The sequence below is a fragment of the Phalacrocorax carbo genome, chromosome 14, assembly GCF_963921805.1.
Source record: "Phalacrocorax carbo chromosome 14, bPhaCar2.1, whole genome shotgun sequence".
In the NCBI taxonomy this organism is placed as follows: Eukaryota; Metazoa; Chordata; class Aves; order Suliformes; family Phalacrocoracidae; genus Phalacrocorax; species Phalacrocorax carbo.
This window is the reverse complement of record NC_087526.1, coordinates 883,260-901,806: the sequence shown is the minus strand read 5'-3', so window position 1 is coordinate 901,806 and position 18,547 is coordinate 883,260. Positions and strand designations below refer to the sequence as shown.

Below are 18,547 nucleotides of genomic sequence, written 5' to 3'. Positions count from 1 at the left end.
GTCGCTCCTTCGCTGTAGTCACTGGCAAGAGGCAGGTACCTTCAAAAAGAGGTTGAGCTTCCCAAACATTAAGGAAACGGGGATTCTAACCATTTAGTAACATTAATCCAAGCCTTCAAGCCTTAGGGCTGAATATATGCAAAAGTAAAGTGTCACAGAAGGACACAGCACTGTGGCAAGTGCTGTCTGGAGGCTGCTGTTCGGTCGGCTGATTTTTCTGCACACCTGCAATTACTGATTTTGAGTGGGTCTGAAGGAGGGAGCTACTTTTCGTGACAGCTGCTGTTTGTGCAGTGGTTCAAACCCAACTTCAGTCAGGATATATTAAAAACGGAATGAGTAAGCTGGCTCTAGAGGGTGACTTCCATCATTATAAACTAAAGAGGCTTGGATTAACATTTGAACTTTTTGAATGCTTATTCTAATTCAACCACAGAATCTTCTGAGACGTTCAGCCATCACTAATTAAGACATGCAACCATTTATCTGTGGTTAATCCGTGCGCTTAGCAGTTTTTGCTTTAGTGGGACTTAGTGGTGCAACGTGTGCTGGGGTGAGTGCCACGCAGAGAAACTCATGGACTAACAAACCCTGCACTTTTATATTACCTCTCTTACCTCTTCCATAGATGGGAGTACTACCGTGGCCTCAGATTTAGGGTGAAAACAAATAACCCACTTCAAAAATAAACTGCCCTAGGAAGTGTCTTTGAAATTTCTTTTTTAATGCTGAATTGAAAAAAAAAAAATCACATGTGAAGGTAAATAGTTTTCCCTGCAATGAATGCAGTACAAACATCCCAGTGTTTTGCTACTACCTGAGAGCTGGAATATAAAACTGTCTATAAACAACAGCGAATCTGACAGGTCTGTTTTATTTCTCTTCTTCCTCCATCTCCCCCTGGTGTAAATGAATAAATATTAATGAAAAAGAGAAGCAATAACACTTATCTATTAATTTTTCTCTTTTATTTTCCGATCATGCTTAATTTAAGTGTTTTGGTGTTACGTTTCGTCATATATATGGTTGTTTGAGCCTTTTATTCACCATGATTCATTCTGCCTATCAGCATAAAGTGGTGCTCATGCTTTCAGTCTCTATCTGTTCCATGATGCTCAGTTATCTGCCTGCCCTTGAGCTATCGGTAGGTATGGATTTGCATGTACACTGTTCTCCTATGACAATAGTATGCCAGGAATGACCGGTCTGGTATTACCTGGTCAGGTGAGGTTCCATTCAAATAATGTACATGCCACCAAAACAATTCAGATCAAAGGTCTGTCTTTCAAGAGAATTAAAATGTAAGGACTTCTAAAGCAATTTTAGCAGTTGGCTTTACAAATGAACTTATGTCAGCTGCTCTGTATGATGACTGACTAAATTACTTATATATCTAATCTTATCTAGCTATCTGTCTGTCTGTTTTTCAGCATTTCAGTACCCATCACCATATTATCTAGGCGCCACCGTAAGATTAGGAAGCTCTGCGGTGACATTCTCAACATGGTCTGTTCAAAGGTCATTAGCAGAGCCTTCCATAGTGGAAAAGATCGGAGGAGGGTACGGAAGTGACCCGCAGAAGGAGAGAAAAAGGAAAAGGAGGCGGTAACCTGTTGGAGCCATTTTGGTTGTGCTCACCCTCTGTGGCTTGCTCAGCTAGTAGTGAAGTACAGGAACCTCATGTCAGCTGCCTTTATTCTGCTGCGGGGACTCTAGTACCTGCTGTCACCTCGGAGAGCTATCTCACGTGGCCTCGAGACTGCTGCCCCTGAGCTTTCTTCAGATGCTGTTTACATGCTTGGTCTTCGCGATTTCTGTACGTTACTGCCTCAGAGCAGGGCATTTCTCTCAACAGCTCCCAGGAGAGAGCAAGCACCGCAGCTCAGGGAACCGCCTTCTCCAAACTGATGTATTAGTTAAAACTTTATTTTTAGCTTAGCGTGCAAATCCTACAAACTCTTTCTGTTTGAAGAAGCAAAAAAGGCTGTTTTCCAAAGTACACAAAGTTACATAGCACCCACGGAATCAGGAAAGATGGTTTTAGCCCACGAGGCCCAATCCTGCTTCCACTGCAGCCAGTTGCTGTAGCGTCTCTGATTGCCATGAGCACATGCTGAGGACAACCTGGGGAACTTGCGTTATGGAAACTGGCGCTGGCCGTACTGCGTTCACTGATGCAGTCTGCTGCTACTCTTTCAAAAAGTATACTGGTAAGCGAAAAATGAGCCAAAGCTCTTTTTTTCACCGCTGCAGTTAGGAAGCCCGGTTCAGTCCTGGCAAGGCCGATGACAGTGTGCTGACGTGGTGCTCAAATAAACCCCGTTTTGGTGCAAACGCACTAGGGGGTTTACGCTAGGGGATAAATAGGTGGTTCCACAGCGAGAAGGAAAGAGCCAAAGTTGGAAGCTAACCACAATACGTGGGTGTAAGCGATTACCAAAGGCTTCCAGTAACTCTGCTATCATCAGAGACTAGCTTTATGGGTATGGCCTCAAGAAGTTTCCCTCCACTTAATTAAAGAGGCAGATAAGTATCTAGGTGGAGTGTGCAGATAGGTTCTGAATGAGTTATCCACTAAGGCTGGTTCGCTGCACCTATTGTTAAAGCCAAAATATAATATCAGATTAATGCATTATATTTGCCTATTATAGCACTATGTCATCATTATATGACATGTTATAATTAAAGCCCTGCGTTAGAAACAAAACTATTTGGCTTGGGATAAGTTGCCTTTATGACTTCTGTGGTTATGATTTCCTCCTTTTCTTAACCCCTTAAAACTGCATAATATAGCTATTTGTAACTGAATAAAGAAAGTTTCTAGTTTCAGATTCTAATCTCAGGTAATTCAATGTAAATAAAGTGAAAATCTGGCACATAGTCTTTTCCTGTACCTGAATATTTGCTAATAGAGGGAAATCCACGTCGTTCGGGTCGAAGGAGTCACGAAGATGGGCATTAGATTAAATGAGAGCATGCATAACTCACCTTCTACCCTCCCAGTAGGCACTCAGCTGTCCACACCAGTTCCCTATTTTGTACAATCCCCCATTACTTTTCAGGAGAGGAAGCCACTCAGCAGACTTTCACTCCTTTTTTTCCTTCCTGGAACTACATGAGGAAAAATTGGTTATTAGACTCGTTTCTGGACCTAGCTCTCGGGAAACCATGCTCACAAATGCAAATCTGCAAAATGGGTGTGTGATTGCGTGCCTAACTTGGAGATACGATTAAGATTACAGTTTGGGTAACTGACTATGCTAATGTGTTTAATTAGTGATTTGCATATGCAAGCTTTTAAATTTCAGTAGTTGGTGATTCATGCAGCTAAGTGCCAGCCGTAGCCTTGCCGTCAGGTTGAGACAGACAGGGTATGCCAGCAGGGCCCCCTCTCCCCACACCGCATGCCCAGTGTCACCAGTCAAGGTGGGATTTCCCAAAACCAGCCGGGCTGTGTCTGTCTGAGAAGCAACCATGGTAGGGCGATGAACCTTCCTGCTGTTGTTCGGCAGCAGCCCTTATTATTTAATATTTTGCAATACTCTCATACAAATCTAATTGAAGTCTTTTATATCAGTAACTGCACTGTGCATTTGTTTGGCTGGGAGATGACCACCTTAATGAAGGTTAATGGTGAGAGGACAGCTGCCAACAGCTAGGGGTGATATCCCCCTGTCTTAGTCAATCAGTCGGTGAGAGTTTATTCTGTTGCTGCAATGCTGTAACTCAATAGTTTGCTTCCTAATTCGTGGGTGACCTTTCACCTAGACCTGGAGAGAGCTGGATTTGGCCTTGGTAACTGGCTTGTGCAGTTTCAGGGCCCAAGCACACCAGGAACTATTTTGTTATTTCTGTTTCACTTACATCTTGGAAATGTGCATTCTCTTCGTGGGGGCAATTTCTCCCGTGCAGGAAGGCCCCCGGTGTAAGTGCCAGGTGTCTCAGATCATCGATCTGGGATACATACAGACTTGTGAGTTATATAGCTTACTGGAGACACGTTCTTAGCGTTTCACCTAAAATAATAAAATTCCTAAAGGGAAAAGTGAAAAAGTAATAATAACAATAATAATAATATGCAAAAAATATTAAGTCTTTTGCATAGAAAAGTTATTTCACTAGCTTTTGCCGGTGGTACCCTGGCCACTCCTCAAGGGGAAATTTCCTTCTATGGCTGCTTACTCACACAAGTCAGTCACTAAACTTGATCCCACCGTGACTGCTCCTGTTCGCACGGAATCGGTGGCTGCGGAGGATGACTCAGAGGGCAAAACGGGATATAATGGGCCACACATGGGCATTCCAGAAGAGTGTGGTCTCTTCAGTCCTAATTAATTTTCTGCTTTGCAAAAGACTTAACAATACAAAACACTGCTAATTTCTTTTTTCTTCAAACGTTTCCATCAGCCTCTTAAAGATGCTTTGATGAACTCCATTCAGTCCTTTTCCATGCGTATTAACGAGTCAGGCCTAACTACATGGACAGTTTATTATCAGGACATGTTGTACCTGAACAGCATCTTATCACATACTTAATAAAACTGCGGCGATACCCACCAACATCAGGAATTACATACTGTCAGAGGAAAGAGAATTGGAAAGGAAAATGCTGAGGACTCGGTGAAGTTCTGTGAACACAGAGCTCAGATTCCAGGGAAGAAAAGAGAAGACAGTGTCCAACTTTGAGGGCGATTTCAAATACCTTGAGAAGTATGAGGCATGATAAAAATATAGCCCCTGCAGAGGATTTTGTGCTGAGGGATAGGCTTCTCGACTCACTGGGTGAAAAAAATTACTTCTAATAGCATCTGCCTATTTTACATATGTAATGAGCCAGACTCTATGTGGTCATGTTACTGCCTGGAAAGCGTTCGGAGCGAGGGACAATTGTGCTTCCAGTCATTTTCACCAGAAAACTTTCCCTGCTGAATTCATTCATATTTTTAGCTTTTAATACAAACTTTAAATAATACGTGGTATTGTCAAGGTCTCTTATCTCATGTTTCACAGTTTTTTAAACAAATAATACCTGAGACAGCCTCCTCTGTTCTCCCAAAACCAGGAAGTCTCTTTCTGCAGATAAAAGAACTGAGGCAAAGCAAGGTGAAGTAACTTGCCCGAGATCCTGAAACAAGTTTGCAGCAATGCCAGACACAGGACTTTGCTGTCCTTACTCCGGAATCACTAGGTCGTCACTTGTACCTAATTAGCGCAGAGCAGAGCCTCTGCAGCAGAGGCTGAGAAGCGACCATTTGGGCTTAACATTTAGCACCCTCCTGCACCGTGCCAGGCCCCACCGGCTTACTCGGCTGCGGAGAGTGGCCAAAGCCCTCCTGACATCCCTAGCTAATGTTTAATCCTTGGGGGGAGGCTGGAAGAGAGCCCAGCTTAGCTGAGGGAGGTGTTTATTTGGAGGTCGCAGTCACCTCCCTTCTCCCCTCAAGACAAGGTGGTGGGTAGTGGGGGACGAACCTGCTGCTGCGCTTGTGACGTGGAGCTGTAATGAGTGGGGGGTCTCTGCCCTAGATTTGTACACAAGAGTGACTTGATTATAAACAACTGCGGACCTGGACAGGCTGTGGATGCAGGAGGCTGTCGCTCAGAGCTCCCAGGACGTAAGACAGTAAAAGGCAGCATTCCTCACAGGCGAGCGTGAGTCCTTTTACGCTCTATGAAATGTTTTTGACATGGATAATTAGTTTTCCCGTTTGTCCTCTTCGCTTCCTAAAAAACCTTCCACGTACCCAAGTGCCAGGGACAAACTCTTCTCAGAATAAAGCCTGTTTTGAAGCCAGTGAGGGTCGCAAAGGTCTGAAGTGCCGATATCAGAAATGCTTATTTTGGACCAGCAGAGGCTAAATGTTTAAGTGCTGAGGCTGGTTCATGAGAAAGGAGTACGGGGCTGTTGGGAGATGGTCCTCGCCCTCTTCTTCTTTGAGTGCAGATGAGGATGAAGCCTCACGCTTCGTGGCAGCATGGCAGCACCGCATACCTGTGTTTTCACAGGCAGAAGCACATGCTGCCAGGACAACTTTTCTCTGAGGAAGGAAACCAACCCTATCATTTCTAGGCTTTACAGTAACCAAGATAAGCCTCAGAGTGGGAGCAGTGTGCGAAAAACAGAACAATGTCTGCCTCAGTCTGCAGAAACCAAGAAGAAATAGACCCGAGAGGTCCATATTGCCCTCTTCATTACAGGAACCTGTTGATCAGAAGATTAGGAAGGTACTAACTCGAGCGCACAGGTGCTACCTTCATTAGCAGCCTCATAGTCTTGTAAAAAGCATCTCATTTTGCTCTCCCGGGTAGGTGGACCTTTGTTGGCAGGTGGAGCCTAGGAAAGCACCATTTTCTTCTCCACATCTAATGTTGCCTTGAACGTTAAAGTGGAGTTACCGCAGAGGAGGGGGTGCTGCAGGGGACTGTGGGCTGCATCCCCCGGCCCTGCTCTGGGGGTCCCTCATGGGCAGCCACTGCTGGAAGGGGGGGACAAACATCTTAAGGTATTTGGCTGTGAGCCATTCCGTGGTGCAGAACGCTGCCCTGCTCCTGCCTGTCTGGGTCAGGTACCCCACAGAGCGCACTGCTGCCCCCTGCTCTGGGAGTTAGATTTGTAAAAGCAGGATTTTGCCTCTTTTTAAAAAAAAAACGAGAAACGTTTCAGTTTTACCTATCATAGTGAAGTGACTCTAGTGCCAATAAAGCGTGCCTAATTGGCAGGATTTAGAGACTGATCATTTCAATTTATGCCCAGAACAGGTAGGGCAGCAATGAAAGCCTCTCCCACCCAACCCCACCCCTTCTCACCAATGTGCCTCAACCCTGCCCTGAAGGGACCACCTGGAGGGCTGAGAAGGGAGTTCCCTCCCTCTGCGCAATAAAAAGGCACAGTCCTCCAGTAAATACCAGGTTAAGCTTATGGCTGTTTAATAGGTAGTGTACCTCTGGTAATAAAGCTCTTGCAGGGCTCGTGCAGAAGAGCACCTGCTAGTGAATGAATGCAAAAGCAGGAGGCATTTGCTAAGGTTTTGCCTTTAAAGACTCGGCAGAAAACACTGGAGTGGAATTTTCACTTCATGTTACCGTGAGGTCAGTGGGAAAATAGTTCATTGCCCCTGGCCTGTCTGTTGGAAACAGTTCCCATCACTGCCACAGCTTGCAATAGCCTTCCCAGAACCATGCACTGTTTGGTATCACTTCCCTCTTTCAAGGCCTCTTCACCACATGGAGATCTGCCTTCTTGTCCTTTTTGCCAAACCTCTCCAATCTGTCAGCCTTGCTCACGAACTGTATCCCCTACGAGCAGGCACAGTGCTGTAATACAAGAGGTTTGATTGCATCATTCCCACCTATTCCGAGTGCCCCATCCCTCACTAGCCAAAACCCACGGGACCTAATTCTGGAGAAAGGCACAATCGACCCATATTTGTTACTGACAGAGGAAGAACTACCAAGGAGTGGTGGTTTCTCCCTGCAAAGTGGGAGCAGGGAAAAGTGTTCATCTAAGTAAAATGCTTTGCATTAAAAAAAAAAAAAAGCAAGCCCTGTACAAACACCATGTCACTGTGAGCCTTTAGTGAATCAGGCTTATGCAATTGCAGAACTAAAATAAAAATAACATTTTCCAGTAGCCATTAGTAGCACTCAGATTGCCCAACGCAGGCATCATTGCTTTTCTCAGCATCTGCTTTATCAGTTGTCTTCCAGCCCATGGAAGTCCGTGGTTCTTGGCAGCAGCTCTTGCTGATGCGGAGTGGGTTATTGCTTAAGAATCCTTTGATCAGCAGCCAGGTACCAACACCAGGCTTCGAATCAGTGCCTTGCCAGACCTGGCCAGCATACAAGCTGGATGGGCTCCTTCAGTCCAATAGGAGGAAATCAGGATTCCTTTTGGCCTCCCTGAGCGCATCTCATTCACCATCCTTCTGGACATCCAGATTTTCTATCATGCTTTCTTTCCCAGGACTCACGCCTGTGCCACAGCTGCATCACGGCAGTATAAGCCAGAGGCCAGGCAGCTGCAGCTGAGGCTCTGGAAGGATGAGGTTCTGCAGAGCACTGGGCACATCCAAAACTTTAAAGCTTGTGTTCAGCGTTGTTCTGCTTCTGCTCAGGTATAACATACACTCGAGAACTTTGTTGACCTGGGACCCAACGATAGCTGTTAGAGCACAGGCTGTATCCCACTTGTCAGATGTTCTCTGTTTTGTTTTGGTTTTGTGGTTTGGGTTTTTTTTCTGGGAAATGCAAAAATGCTGAAGCCACGGTCACCTCCCTTTGTACAGGGAGAGACAGCCAGATCAGCCCATGCGCATGGGTAGCTCCCTCGAATTTGAGAACGCGTGAAATGGAAGTGCTCAAAATTTGCTAGGGCATGTGCTGTAGAACTGAGCAAGGCACCAAAAATGTTCCCAGAGACACTGTGATCTCAGATCCATGTTTATACAGATCCATGTAAATACACCCATGTAAATACAGATCTATGCATTTATCATTACTCATGCAAGTAATGATAGTTCCACTGAAATCACTACAGCTACACGTATAAAATGAAGCACATATGTAAGATCAGGATCTAAATATATAATAGGCAAATACACCTGCAGCTATGGCAACTGCACTTATAACTAGAGATGTACATATATGCATACAGCTTCTATTACATTTAGGGGCTATCTGATAATCTAAAGATATATGATAAACTGGTGAAAGAGCCAGGACGAGAAACTGTCTCTTTTGTTTCGAAGCTCAGTATTTATCCCTTGCATCTTAATTCCTGTCAGCGTTCTGCACTCATTAACTCTGCAGCTATGTAATTTGCTTTGAAAGTGGTTGAGGATATTGAGCGCCCGATAGCTGAAGCCATACGTAGAGGCCGTCCGCCTTCTCTTCTGCTCCTTCGGATCTGGGGGCTCATCCCCGCGATCAGCACTATCCTTAGCTCTAACCACAAAAATATTTTCTGCCACCCTGGGTGGTCATCAGCAACTCAAAGCCGAAAGCAGTCCCGCTCGGAAGTTATCTTTCTTCACGGAGCTGGCACAAAAGCTGGCTTGTGTGCTGAAGTTAAGCGTAAGTGGCTATGGTCCAGCTTGCATTCCTTTAAGCAACCGAGCTCCGTGGTAATTACTCCCTTTTTTGTAATTCTGCTCGTCTCATTGTGCCAAGTTATCCCAGAGATTTTATTCTGCTCCTCGTACATTTAAATGTTAGCCACGCTTAAGTATCTTCATAAGTGACATTCAGGGTTCATTTTCTGGCCTTTTGTACATCAAAATCAATAATTGAGACAGAATCTGTATTTTACTGTTTCGAATAAGACACCTAGGCTCAGAGAAGTGTGGCAAATCACTGTCAGAAACATCCACCCCCGAGTTATTGTCTAGATGGCAGAGGCTGGGGAAATTAGCAAAACAATGTTTCTGCTAGGAGCCACCACTGCTCTCCTTCTGCTTCTCAAACCGGCTCCAGGCACTTTCTCTTGTTCTTGTGATTCCCTTCCTGAATTACTTCAGCCAAGTAATTGTTTCATCATGTTGCACAGAAATATTTTCCCATCGTGTCACCATGACATTCATCTCTAAAACCGAAGCTCCTCTCCTTGCTTATAGAAATTATATCACAAAGCGTCTGCGGGCCCAGATCCCAGGTGAGCTAACGGAGGAGGGGAATGCAGCAGATGCGGCGTTAGAGGGATTTTTGCATTGTTTGAAGGAGACTGTGATTCCCATTACTGTAATTTCTAGACGACATCAGTGAGCTGCTTACCACAGGCTTAACGAAGTGCTGTTGCAATATCCTAGCAAACCCAAGGTAGTTATAGAAAACAAACAGGCCGTTGCCCTTGGTTTGTATGGGGAGAGGGGCCACGGCATCTCATAGCCCCTCTCAGAAATGACTGGCATGGTGAGCAGAGGTGTCTGCGTTCGAGCTCATCGAAACCAGGCCTGCTGACCCAGCCAGCACTTCTACAGTGTGCCTTACGGAGGGAACGCGTGAGTTCTTAGAGGATTTATGCTGCAAATTGTATGGAATTATGAGACCTAACGAAAACCTCTGTTTTCTGTTTCAGACCCTCAAGTCTGAAAAAGTGCTTTCATAGCTGTGATGTGTGATACAGGGATCCCAGAGGCAAGAGCGGCTAGGACCGGGCAAGGGGAAAACTGGATGTAGATCAAGGTCTCCCTTAGCTTTTAATTAGCTAGAAAATATTTTTGGAATTTATTATAATTTTAGTAGTAAATAAATAAATTTGTGAAAAAATAAAAACAAATTAGGGTTAAATTTGGTGCTGCTCTGTGAAATTGTGGCACCCAGTCAGAAGGTTTGGAACTAAATGTTGGAAATGCAACTCAGCTTCAGCAACTCTCAACCCATTTATCCTCGTTTTGAATTCCAGCCCTGCTTTTTTTCACATCCAGGCAGACCTAAGCACCTAACATCTCTAGGAGGGGAGGAAAGCCTTTTATTCAAGACAAAACACCCAAACACTTTAGCAGGTGGGGAAATGATCACGAAAGGCGTTTTGGTTGCCAATGGATCAAACTGACCAAATCAGAATGGCAGCTATGCTGTACTTGAGAGCCCCGCCTGACTGCGGCTCCCGGGGACGGGTGTGCTGGCCTCAGTCCCCGGGGGTGGTGCTCCTGGCGGCCTCGCTGCCGCTTCCAGGATCACCTCAAAGAGAAACTCTTGGACTTCCACGTGGTTTTGCATCAGCCTAACACTGCACCATAAATTTCACATGATCCTGATGTCAGCCCAAGGCTCTGTCTAATCTTTTTAGGTGTTTGCACACTCACCATAGATTGTGCTGCTCATCTACCCAGGCTGGGGCAAAACAGCCGCAGTTCACGCGAAATAATCAGGAACCTCAGAAAACCTCAGGCTATTATCCAAGCGTAGAGCTTCTACCAAAGTTTAGCTTTATGCTGCAAAGATTAAACTCTCAGACTATGTTTTGGGTCCCCACAGGGAGTTAAGCAGAACTTCATTCTTTTAATGATTTCATTTGTCTGCTCAGCGAGTACCTCTCAAAAGAGAACTAATTGCCTCACATGTTTAAGGTGCACTTTTGGCCACAGGGTTTTTATTGATTAAAAAAAGGTGATCAGAATTTGAATGGAATTGTTTCCTTGGGAGTAGTTAACTGTATTCCTAGTTTTGTTTGGATTTACTGATTAATGTATTAGGACCCTTTCAACATACATGCATAGGTTTAGATTTTTCTTCACACTTCACATCAGTATATGAGGTTTGCCCTAAAATCCTGACTGTTGAGCATTTGCTTAGACTTAAACATAAAAAAGGCCAACATTCAGGAGAGTAGTAATTTTTTTTTTTTTGCATTAGCAATTGGTATCAAAAGGAACCAAACTCATCATTACCCCCCGTCCAGTGTATCATCATCTATATCCAGTACAACGTGAACACAGAACCCTGCCATTCCAGTTCGGCGGTGCTTCAGGCTCGCTCGGGGTCGGTATGAATGGCAGGCAAACGCAAGGCAATGCTCATTGTAACTTAAGCGATATCGCTATAAAGAACAAAAGAAGATGTGTAATTTGGCCTCATATACATTTGTTGTCTTTATTAAAGCAGATACTGGGTTGCATTGACTTTTATTCTGGTCACAGCTAATGAAACATTGCTCGAAAGCTAGCTAGTATGAGAGAAACTTGGTATTTTTATACACATCCACATCAATGACAGTCGTTCTAGCAATGAAACTGTAACAGCAAACATTGCGCACAAAGCTTTTCTCAGGTTGTAATTTCAATATCTGAAGGCTGTTGCAGAACTTCAATAAGGAAAAAACATACTGTTATCAAATGGGATCACGTCTCCCGCCCAGTAACCCTTGGCTGCATGTGTGCAGTTTGGGCAACTTTCTTTAATAGAGGAGAAACGATTTGTATAGAAACAAGTGTAAATTTTCCTGCATCCTCAAGAGTCACTAATGGTAGGCAGTGGGAAAAGCGTGAGAGCAACAGTGTCAGAGCTGCTCAGCGTTATATGTGCTCTGGGCAGATCAGCAGAGAGTAATAATTTCTGTTAATAGAACTGCTAACAAAATTAGAGTTGTATTTTTAAGGATTTTGTTTTAAAATGATACATATGATTCCTTTTGCAGAACTAAGCACAACTGAATTCAAACCCCTAGAAAATGATAAAACAGTGCTAGATGCTTTGGAAAGGGGATGTCAGTGCTAGGGGTTTGATCTTACAGACTTATTTCTACGCAGGAGGAAACTGTTATTTCAGTAGTAAAGACCTGCATGAATCAATCAATGTAGTAAGTAATTTGAAGGGGGAGGGGGAGAAAAAAAGCCCAAACAAAATGCTGTTCATAAACTTCCATGAAATTCAAACGAGACTAGTGGAGTCAGTGCCGAAGTGCCTTAACTTCCCCGCATGGTGTGCCCGCACAGAGCCAGCAAAGTCTTACCACAACCTGTGCTGAGTCGCTTCAGGCAAGGAAGCTCAGGAGACCCCATCAGAAGATAACCGAGAGGTACCAAGTACTGCTTCCAGTCAACAGCATCTTATTTGTAGTGGCAAGCTGTATCAATATTTGGAGCTGAGCCACTGTTTGGACAGGGATTTTCCAATTCCCCCACTGTGATTAGAAAAGGTATTTGGAATCTTTTGTCTACTTTAGTGCTTGGTGTTTTCTCAGATCAATTTCCAAACTATTTCTTTCCAGACTGTTTTTTCTAGGAAATGCTTTAATTACAGGGACTTTTTCATGTTGTTTATAAAGCCGGGTATTTTGTGACCTCTGTGCATTTAACAGCGCTACAAAGCTCCTAAAATGTAAGTCATGTGGGTAATACAAGATTAATAATGAAGGATTCGAGAATTCTTTTTCCGACTCCTTCACGGATTCCTTCTGAGACTAGTGTAAAATTGGTGCATTCATGTCCTCAATTTTCCTGCCTGTAATGGCACCTGACAAAAACTCATTGCTGCACGTTCCCTCCTGAACACAAAATCTGTAATCCTAATTGGAATACAGCAGTCATTTAAACATCATTCTTTAAACTGCAGCAACAGCGCCCTGGCTCTCCTGAACTGAGGCAGGCAAAGTTTAAGGATGGGGATTAGCTCACTCATGCCTGATAGAGCTCTATCTCCAAAACTGGACTATTATTTAAACAAATATAAATACCTTTAGTACATCTTATCTTTCAATCTACCCTGCCTTCCAGCCCCTACAAACTGAACTTTTGTTGGAAGCTTTGTCATGAAGAAAGAGAGAAAGAGAGGAAGAGAGAAAGGAAAGTATCTGAGGACGTCTTCAGTGCTCCAGCGGTTCCGCCCTCAGCAGCACTCGGTTCTGATCGGGAGCGCTGCTCGAGAGTTCGGGTAACATTACATGGCCTACAGCACAACAAGAAAATAGGATCTAACGATGTGGATAAGTTTCGTAACTAGAAGAATAGTAGAATAAACAGCCACAGGAGGCTGGAGTAATCATCGTCACGAGGGACAGTCAAGACAAGATCTAACGTCTATCTTGCCTGCAAGAACTTGAGTCATGCTGGTGCAGGAGCTAGCTCACCCAAGAAAAGCTATTCTTAGGGTCTCATAAAAACAACTTAACTGCACCATACAAATTAAAAAGCAAACAGGAGAAATCTGTATCAGGACTAACACTCCACTGCTTACTACTACACAGCTCCTGGCGGGAGCTCTGGAGGCACTGGGGGAGTGGGAACGCGTAACCGATTTCAGTAGGAGCTCTGGGAGATTCACCCGCAGGAGGCTGTGATCTTAAGTGTCAAAAAAAGCAGGATGGTTCTTTCAGGAGAAAACACGCTTCGCTTAAAGAAACACTAGTAATAGGCCACAAATTCAAGATTTGTCGTTCTGCAATCCACTGCTGTTTGCATTGGAATGTATCGCAGCAAATTCAAGTCCACTGTCTTTATACTGAAAAATCCCTCTGTGTTCAGCTGTCAAACAGAGCGTGGGCAGAAGAAGCAGGGGTTTCTTTTCTGGGGTGCTGGGAATCTGGATCTAAAAACTTAGTGCTTAAATTTGGCCTAACAGGAAAATGGAAAATGCTGAGTAAGACCTGATCATTTGCCCAACTCCCTCCACATACCCAGCCTGAGACTGTTAACTTCTTACAGACCTCGACACAGCAGCAGGAAGGGGAGAAGTAACAGCACCCAGGAGCCAGGGCAAGGCTGGCTTGTGCCGTCGGCAGGCAGAGCCTTAGTCCCCTCTAAAACAAAGCTATGGTTGCGACAAGCGCCCCTGTCCTCCTCTGCCCCCCCGTATCCATCGCTTGCCCCCACAAACACGCATGCACACAGAAGCTAACACCTCTCCGCAGAGAAACTATCTACAGTTTTTAGAAAAGTGTCTCAAGAGAAAAGACAAGGGAGTTGTTCGTACGCCTCTCACCTGGCCGGGTTTCGTGAGAGCTTCCTGAGCAATGACCGAAATTACCGACATCCAACAGAAATGCTACTTTCTCATGTTTATTCCTGTAAACTACAAACATAAGAAATGCTGAATCATAACTTAGAGAATAGAAACTCTGTATATAAAAACCCCAAACTTCCAAGCTTCCTCCCTTACTTTTTCTTCCTCCCTCCCACTTTGGACTTGGTGTTACTTTGCCACAGATTGGCCCTGGTTCGGACGGCACATCTCGCTCTACCCATCCAGGCCAGCGAGAAGTGCAAGAAACCCCCCCCCCCCCAACACAAACACCTCCCCCCCAAACAGCAGCTAAAGTGAGCAGATAGACGACATAAAATGAGGCAATAAGAACCGGCTAAAGCTTCCAGCTCTGCTCTTTGCTGGGTTTCTCTTGGGATTTTGGTTTTTTTTTTTTTCCTTTCTCTGAATCACAGGGAAAGTCAAAAGACCCAACAAAAATCCTGACGCCTGATCACATCACTGAGCCAGATTCAGCTGCAGTTTCAACCCTGCGTTTAATCTACCTTTAAACGTGCCTTCCAAATAAAACAAGCTACTTTTTTTAACCTAAAGTTTATTAAAATTGTTCATTGATGCTTCAAATGTAGCAAGAATGCCTGGATCCCAAAATATACATATGTATTTTCATATAGAAATAGAATAATATTTATAATAAAAAAACCTGTAGAACATCTTTAACAGATTACTCAATTCATGACTGACAGTTACACGAGATTGCATCATGTACACAGCATTCCCAGCCATGCTTAAAAGATTGCATCACTTTGCCCTCGCTCTCCTCTCGTTCTTTTAAATAACCCCAGCGCCCAGCAGCCTGCGGAGCCCGCCCGGGGCCGGCGCCCCACCGCGCCCCACCGCGCCCCACGGCGGGCAGCCCCCGGCCCCGGCGGCCCCGCGGGACCTCCGCCGGCATGTAAATAAAGACCGAAAACAAAACAAAACAAACCACAAAAAAAAAAAAAAAAAAACCAACAAAACACAAAACCACAAAAAACCAACCAAACCAATAGCGAACCAGAAGCGCCCGAGCGAGCGGCGGCCCGGGCTCCCGCCGCGCCCCGGCCCGGGGGGCGCAGAGCCGGCCGGGGGTCAGCAGCGAGGCGAGGAGGCGAGCAGGGGCTCGGGCAGCTGTTTGAACAAGTTCCTGAGGGTGCTCAGCTCCCGGGAGAGCTGCTCCACCTTCTTCTGCAGCCGCTCGTTCTCGGCCGTCAGTTCCAACACTTTGTGCTGCGTCTCCAGGTTGCGCATCTTGGCTTTGTCGCGGCTCTTGCGCACCGCGATGTTGTTCCTCTCCCGGCGGAGCTTGTACTCGTCGCTGTGCTTGTCCACGCACTTCTTGGGCTTGTTCTTGCCCGCCGCGGGGGCGGAGTAGCCCCCGCCGGCGGCGGCCGACTTGGAGGGCTCGGAGGGGTTGGGGGTGCCGGGGGGGCTGGAGGAGGACGAGGTGGACAGGTTCCCGCTGCTGCCGCTCGGCACCGACTGGTAACCCAGGTAGGAGCGCACGGTGCTGCCGTAGGGCGAGGACATGCCCCCCGGTCCCGGCCCGGCTCCCCCCTCTTCCTTACGGGGCCCTTTGCAAGAGTCCAGGGTCTCGAAGACCGGCTCCACTTTGGTCTCCACGATCTGGGGCGGGAAGCAGCCCGGCAGCCCCCCCGGCTTGTGGCTCTGGCTGGCGCAGGGGTGGCCGTGCCGGGCGAGGCTGATGTAGGTGTAGTCGGGCTTCTTGCTCCCGCCGCTGCCTTTATAGTCCTCGGCGAAGAGATCGGAAAGGAAATCTTGGCCGCCGCCGCTGCCGCAGGGAGGCTCAAAGTTGCCCCCTGCTGCTGCTGCTGCTGCGGGAGGCGGCGGCTGCGCCGGCGGCTGCGATGCCAGCGGGTCCAGGTAGGGGCTGAAGTCGATGGCTCTCTCGTGGTCCCCTACGGTGAGCTCGGTCATGGAGCGGCCCCCGGCCGCCCGCGGGTGCAGCTTGTTGAGAGCAGCCAGACAGTCCGCCTCGTAATAGAAATTAGCCACTTCCATGGATTTAAAGGCGGGCGGCTGGAGGGGGAGGCATGCTGCGTCCCAGGCCACCAGGCGTTGCATGAAAGCAAAGGGGGATGCGGGGAGGAGAAGAGGAGGCGGGGGAGGGGGGGGGTGCCCCGGCAGAGGGTCGCGGGGGTCGGGGGCTGCGGACCCTGCCTCAGTCCCTGGCGCCGGGCACGGCCCCGGCTGCGCTGCGCGGCGCTGCGCTGCCCGCCCGGGCCGGGGCTGGGGCTGGGCCGGGGCCGGGCCGGGGTCGGGCCGGGGCCGGGGCCGGGGCCGGGGCCGGATCAGTCCCTGCGGCGCGGCGGGGCTGCACCGCTCCGGCTGCTGCGGCGGGAGCTGGCGCCTCTCGTCCCGACCATCTGGTTGCGGGGCCCGCGTCCTCAAGCCTCTGACTTAGGAAAGTTCCTCTCCCCAGTTATTTATAGGGGCGGTGGCTCCATAGCAACAGGCGCGTCACCGCCTGGCCGCCCGCCACGCTGCACGCTCGGCCCGGCCCGGCCGCCCCGGCCCCGGCCCCGGCCCCGGCCCCGGCCCCGGCCCCGGCCCCGGAGGAGGCACCGGGGGAGGCACCGGGGCGGGCGCGGCCGTGCGGTGCCCCCGCCGCGGGGGGAGGGGGGTCCCGCAGGGCCGGGCCGGGCCGGCGGCGCCGAGCCCCGCGGGGACGCGCGTGTGCCGGGCCGGCGGGGGCTGCGCGGCGGGCGGGGGGGGCGCAGACCCCGGCGCGGGGGGCGCGGCGGCAGGAGGGCTCTGCCCGGGCCGTTTTGCCGGGGCGGGGGCGAAGCGGCGGCCCCGCAGCCCCCCCGCGCCGCAGCGGCCGGGCGCGGCGCTCCCCTCCCCACCGCCTCGCACGGGGGGGGCGGCCTTGGGGTTGGTCGCGGCGTATTTGCGTTGCGCGACCCGGTGCGAGGGCCGGGGCACGCGAGCGGCGGGACCGCGCGCCGGCAGCGGAGGGGCGGCGTGTCCCGGGACGCGGGGGGGAGCGGGATACGTGCGCGCGGACGGGCTCGGAATCGCGGGGCGAGTTTGGGAAGGAAGGCTGGATCTTGATGTCCGTTTTAATTAAAGACACCCACCTTGGGAATCAAACTTACATTTTCACTCTCTTACTCCCACATTTACCTGTCTACAAGCTCGTGATTCATCCCCAGAATAAAGGACATTAATTTAAAACAAAACATATAATTAAAGGAAGTAGGAGTGTCCTTCACCTCAGTAAAGAAGACCTAGCACTGCAGGGAAAATGACACTGCCTCTCAGAATAATGTGAAGCAATCCTGCGGTGTGGGAAATATTGTAACGTTAAGCCAGAGGAACAGGTATTGCATTACCCGATTCAAACAGTCAACTGTTCATAATGTTCAAACCTCAGAACTTTGAAAAGAGGAAGGATTCAAGAATTGGTCCGTGGACCATCGGACTTTTTCTTCTATTTTTTTTTCCGTTTGCTTTTTCTTTTCACGTTTTAAAAGGATTTTTTTCTTTCCATAACAAAAGTACCCTAACAGGTTTTCAGGCTTCAAATATTTCTGGTTCCCTCTTTATCTACCAAGTTAATCTTTGGTGAACGCACCAGAGATTAAATTGGAGCTGGGCTTGGCCAGAGCGCTGGGTCTGGAGGCCGCAGTTGGAGCCCATACCTCCACAAATACAAACATCTGTATTGGGTGCAAATACTGGCAAGTTGCAGTGAGCCGGGGCTTGTTCGTCTGGCTGTTGACTCCCTTGTTCTGCATCTTTATCCTGCATTCTGATCTGGCAGTTACATCCAGCAGCTGCCCTAACCGGCCCTTGCAACTGAACTCTTGAAAGTCAGTCTCATGTGCTTCCTACCTCCAAAACATCGCAGGGGCCCACAAGCAGAAGGCCTCCTGCCGTGGCTGCCTGCTGGAATGCGTGGCTGGTCTTGCTTGGCGTTACCCCGGCGGGTCTCCAGCTTGCCATGGCCGCTGGCTACGATCGAGCGCTGAAACCCGCCGGGAAATTTCCTGGGCAATTTTCCAAGGTAGTTTTGGAGATCTATAATTTGTCCTCTTCAGATTTCTACCCTATTCTCTGCCGCTCTGCA

General features: G+C 48.0%; 2 protein-coding genes across 10 annotated transcripts in view; one reads left to right on the top strand and one right to left on the bottom strand.

The window, feature by feature from the left end:
• Nucleotides 1-18,547, top strand: part of PEDS1 (plasmanylethanolamine desaturase 1) — a 199,112-nt gene that overhangs the window by 151,615 nt on the left and 28,950 nt on the right. For all 9 annotated transcript variants that reach the window (XM_064465213.1, XM_064465210.1, XM_064465211.1 and 6 more), the window contains one exon: nt 1,431-2,210. In XM_064465213.1, the coding sequence (XP_064321283.1) occupies nt 2,111-2,210 (100 nt within the window). In that variant the 5' untranslated portion in view covers nt 1,431-2,110. The remainder of the gene's footprint in view (nt 1-1,430; nt 2,211-18,547) is intronic.
• Nucleotides 14,480-16,895, bottom strand: CEBPB (CCAAT enhancer binding protein beta). The gene has a single exon (XM_064465206.1). It carries the CDS (start codon nt 16,537-16,539, stop codon nt 15,547-15,549), a length of 993 nt encoding a protein of 330 aa, XP_064321276.1. The 5' UTR covers nt 16,540-16,895; the 3' UTR covers nt 14,480-15,546.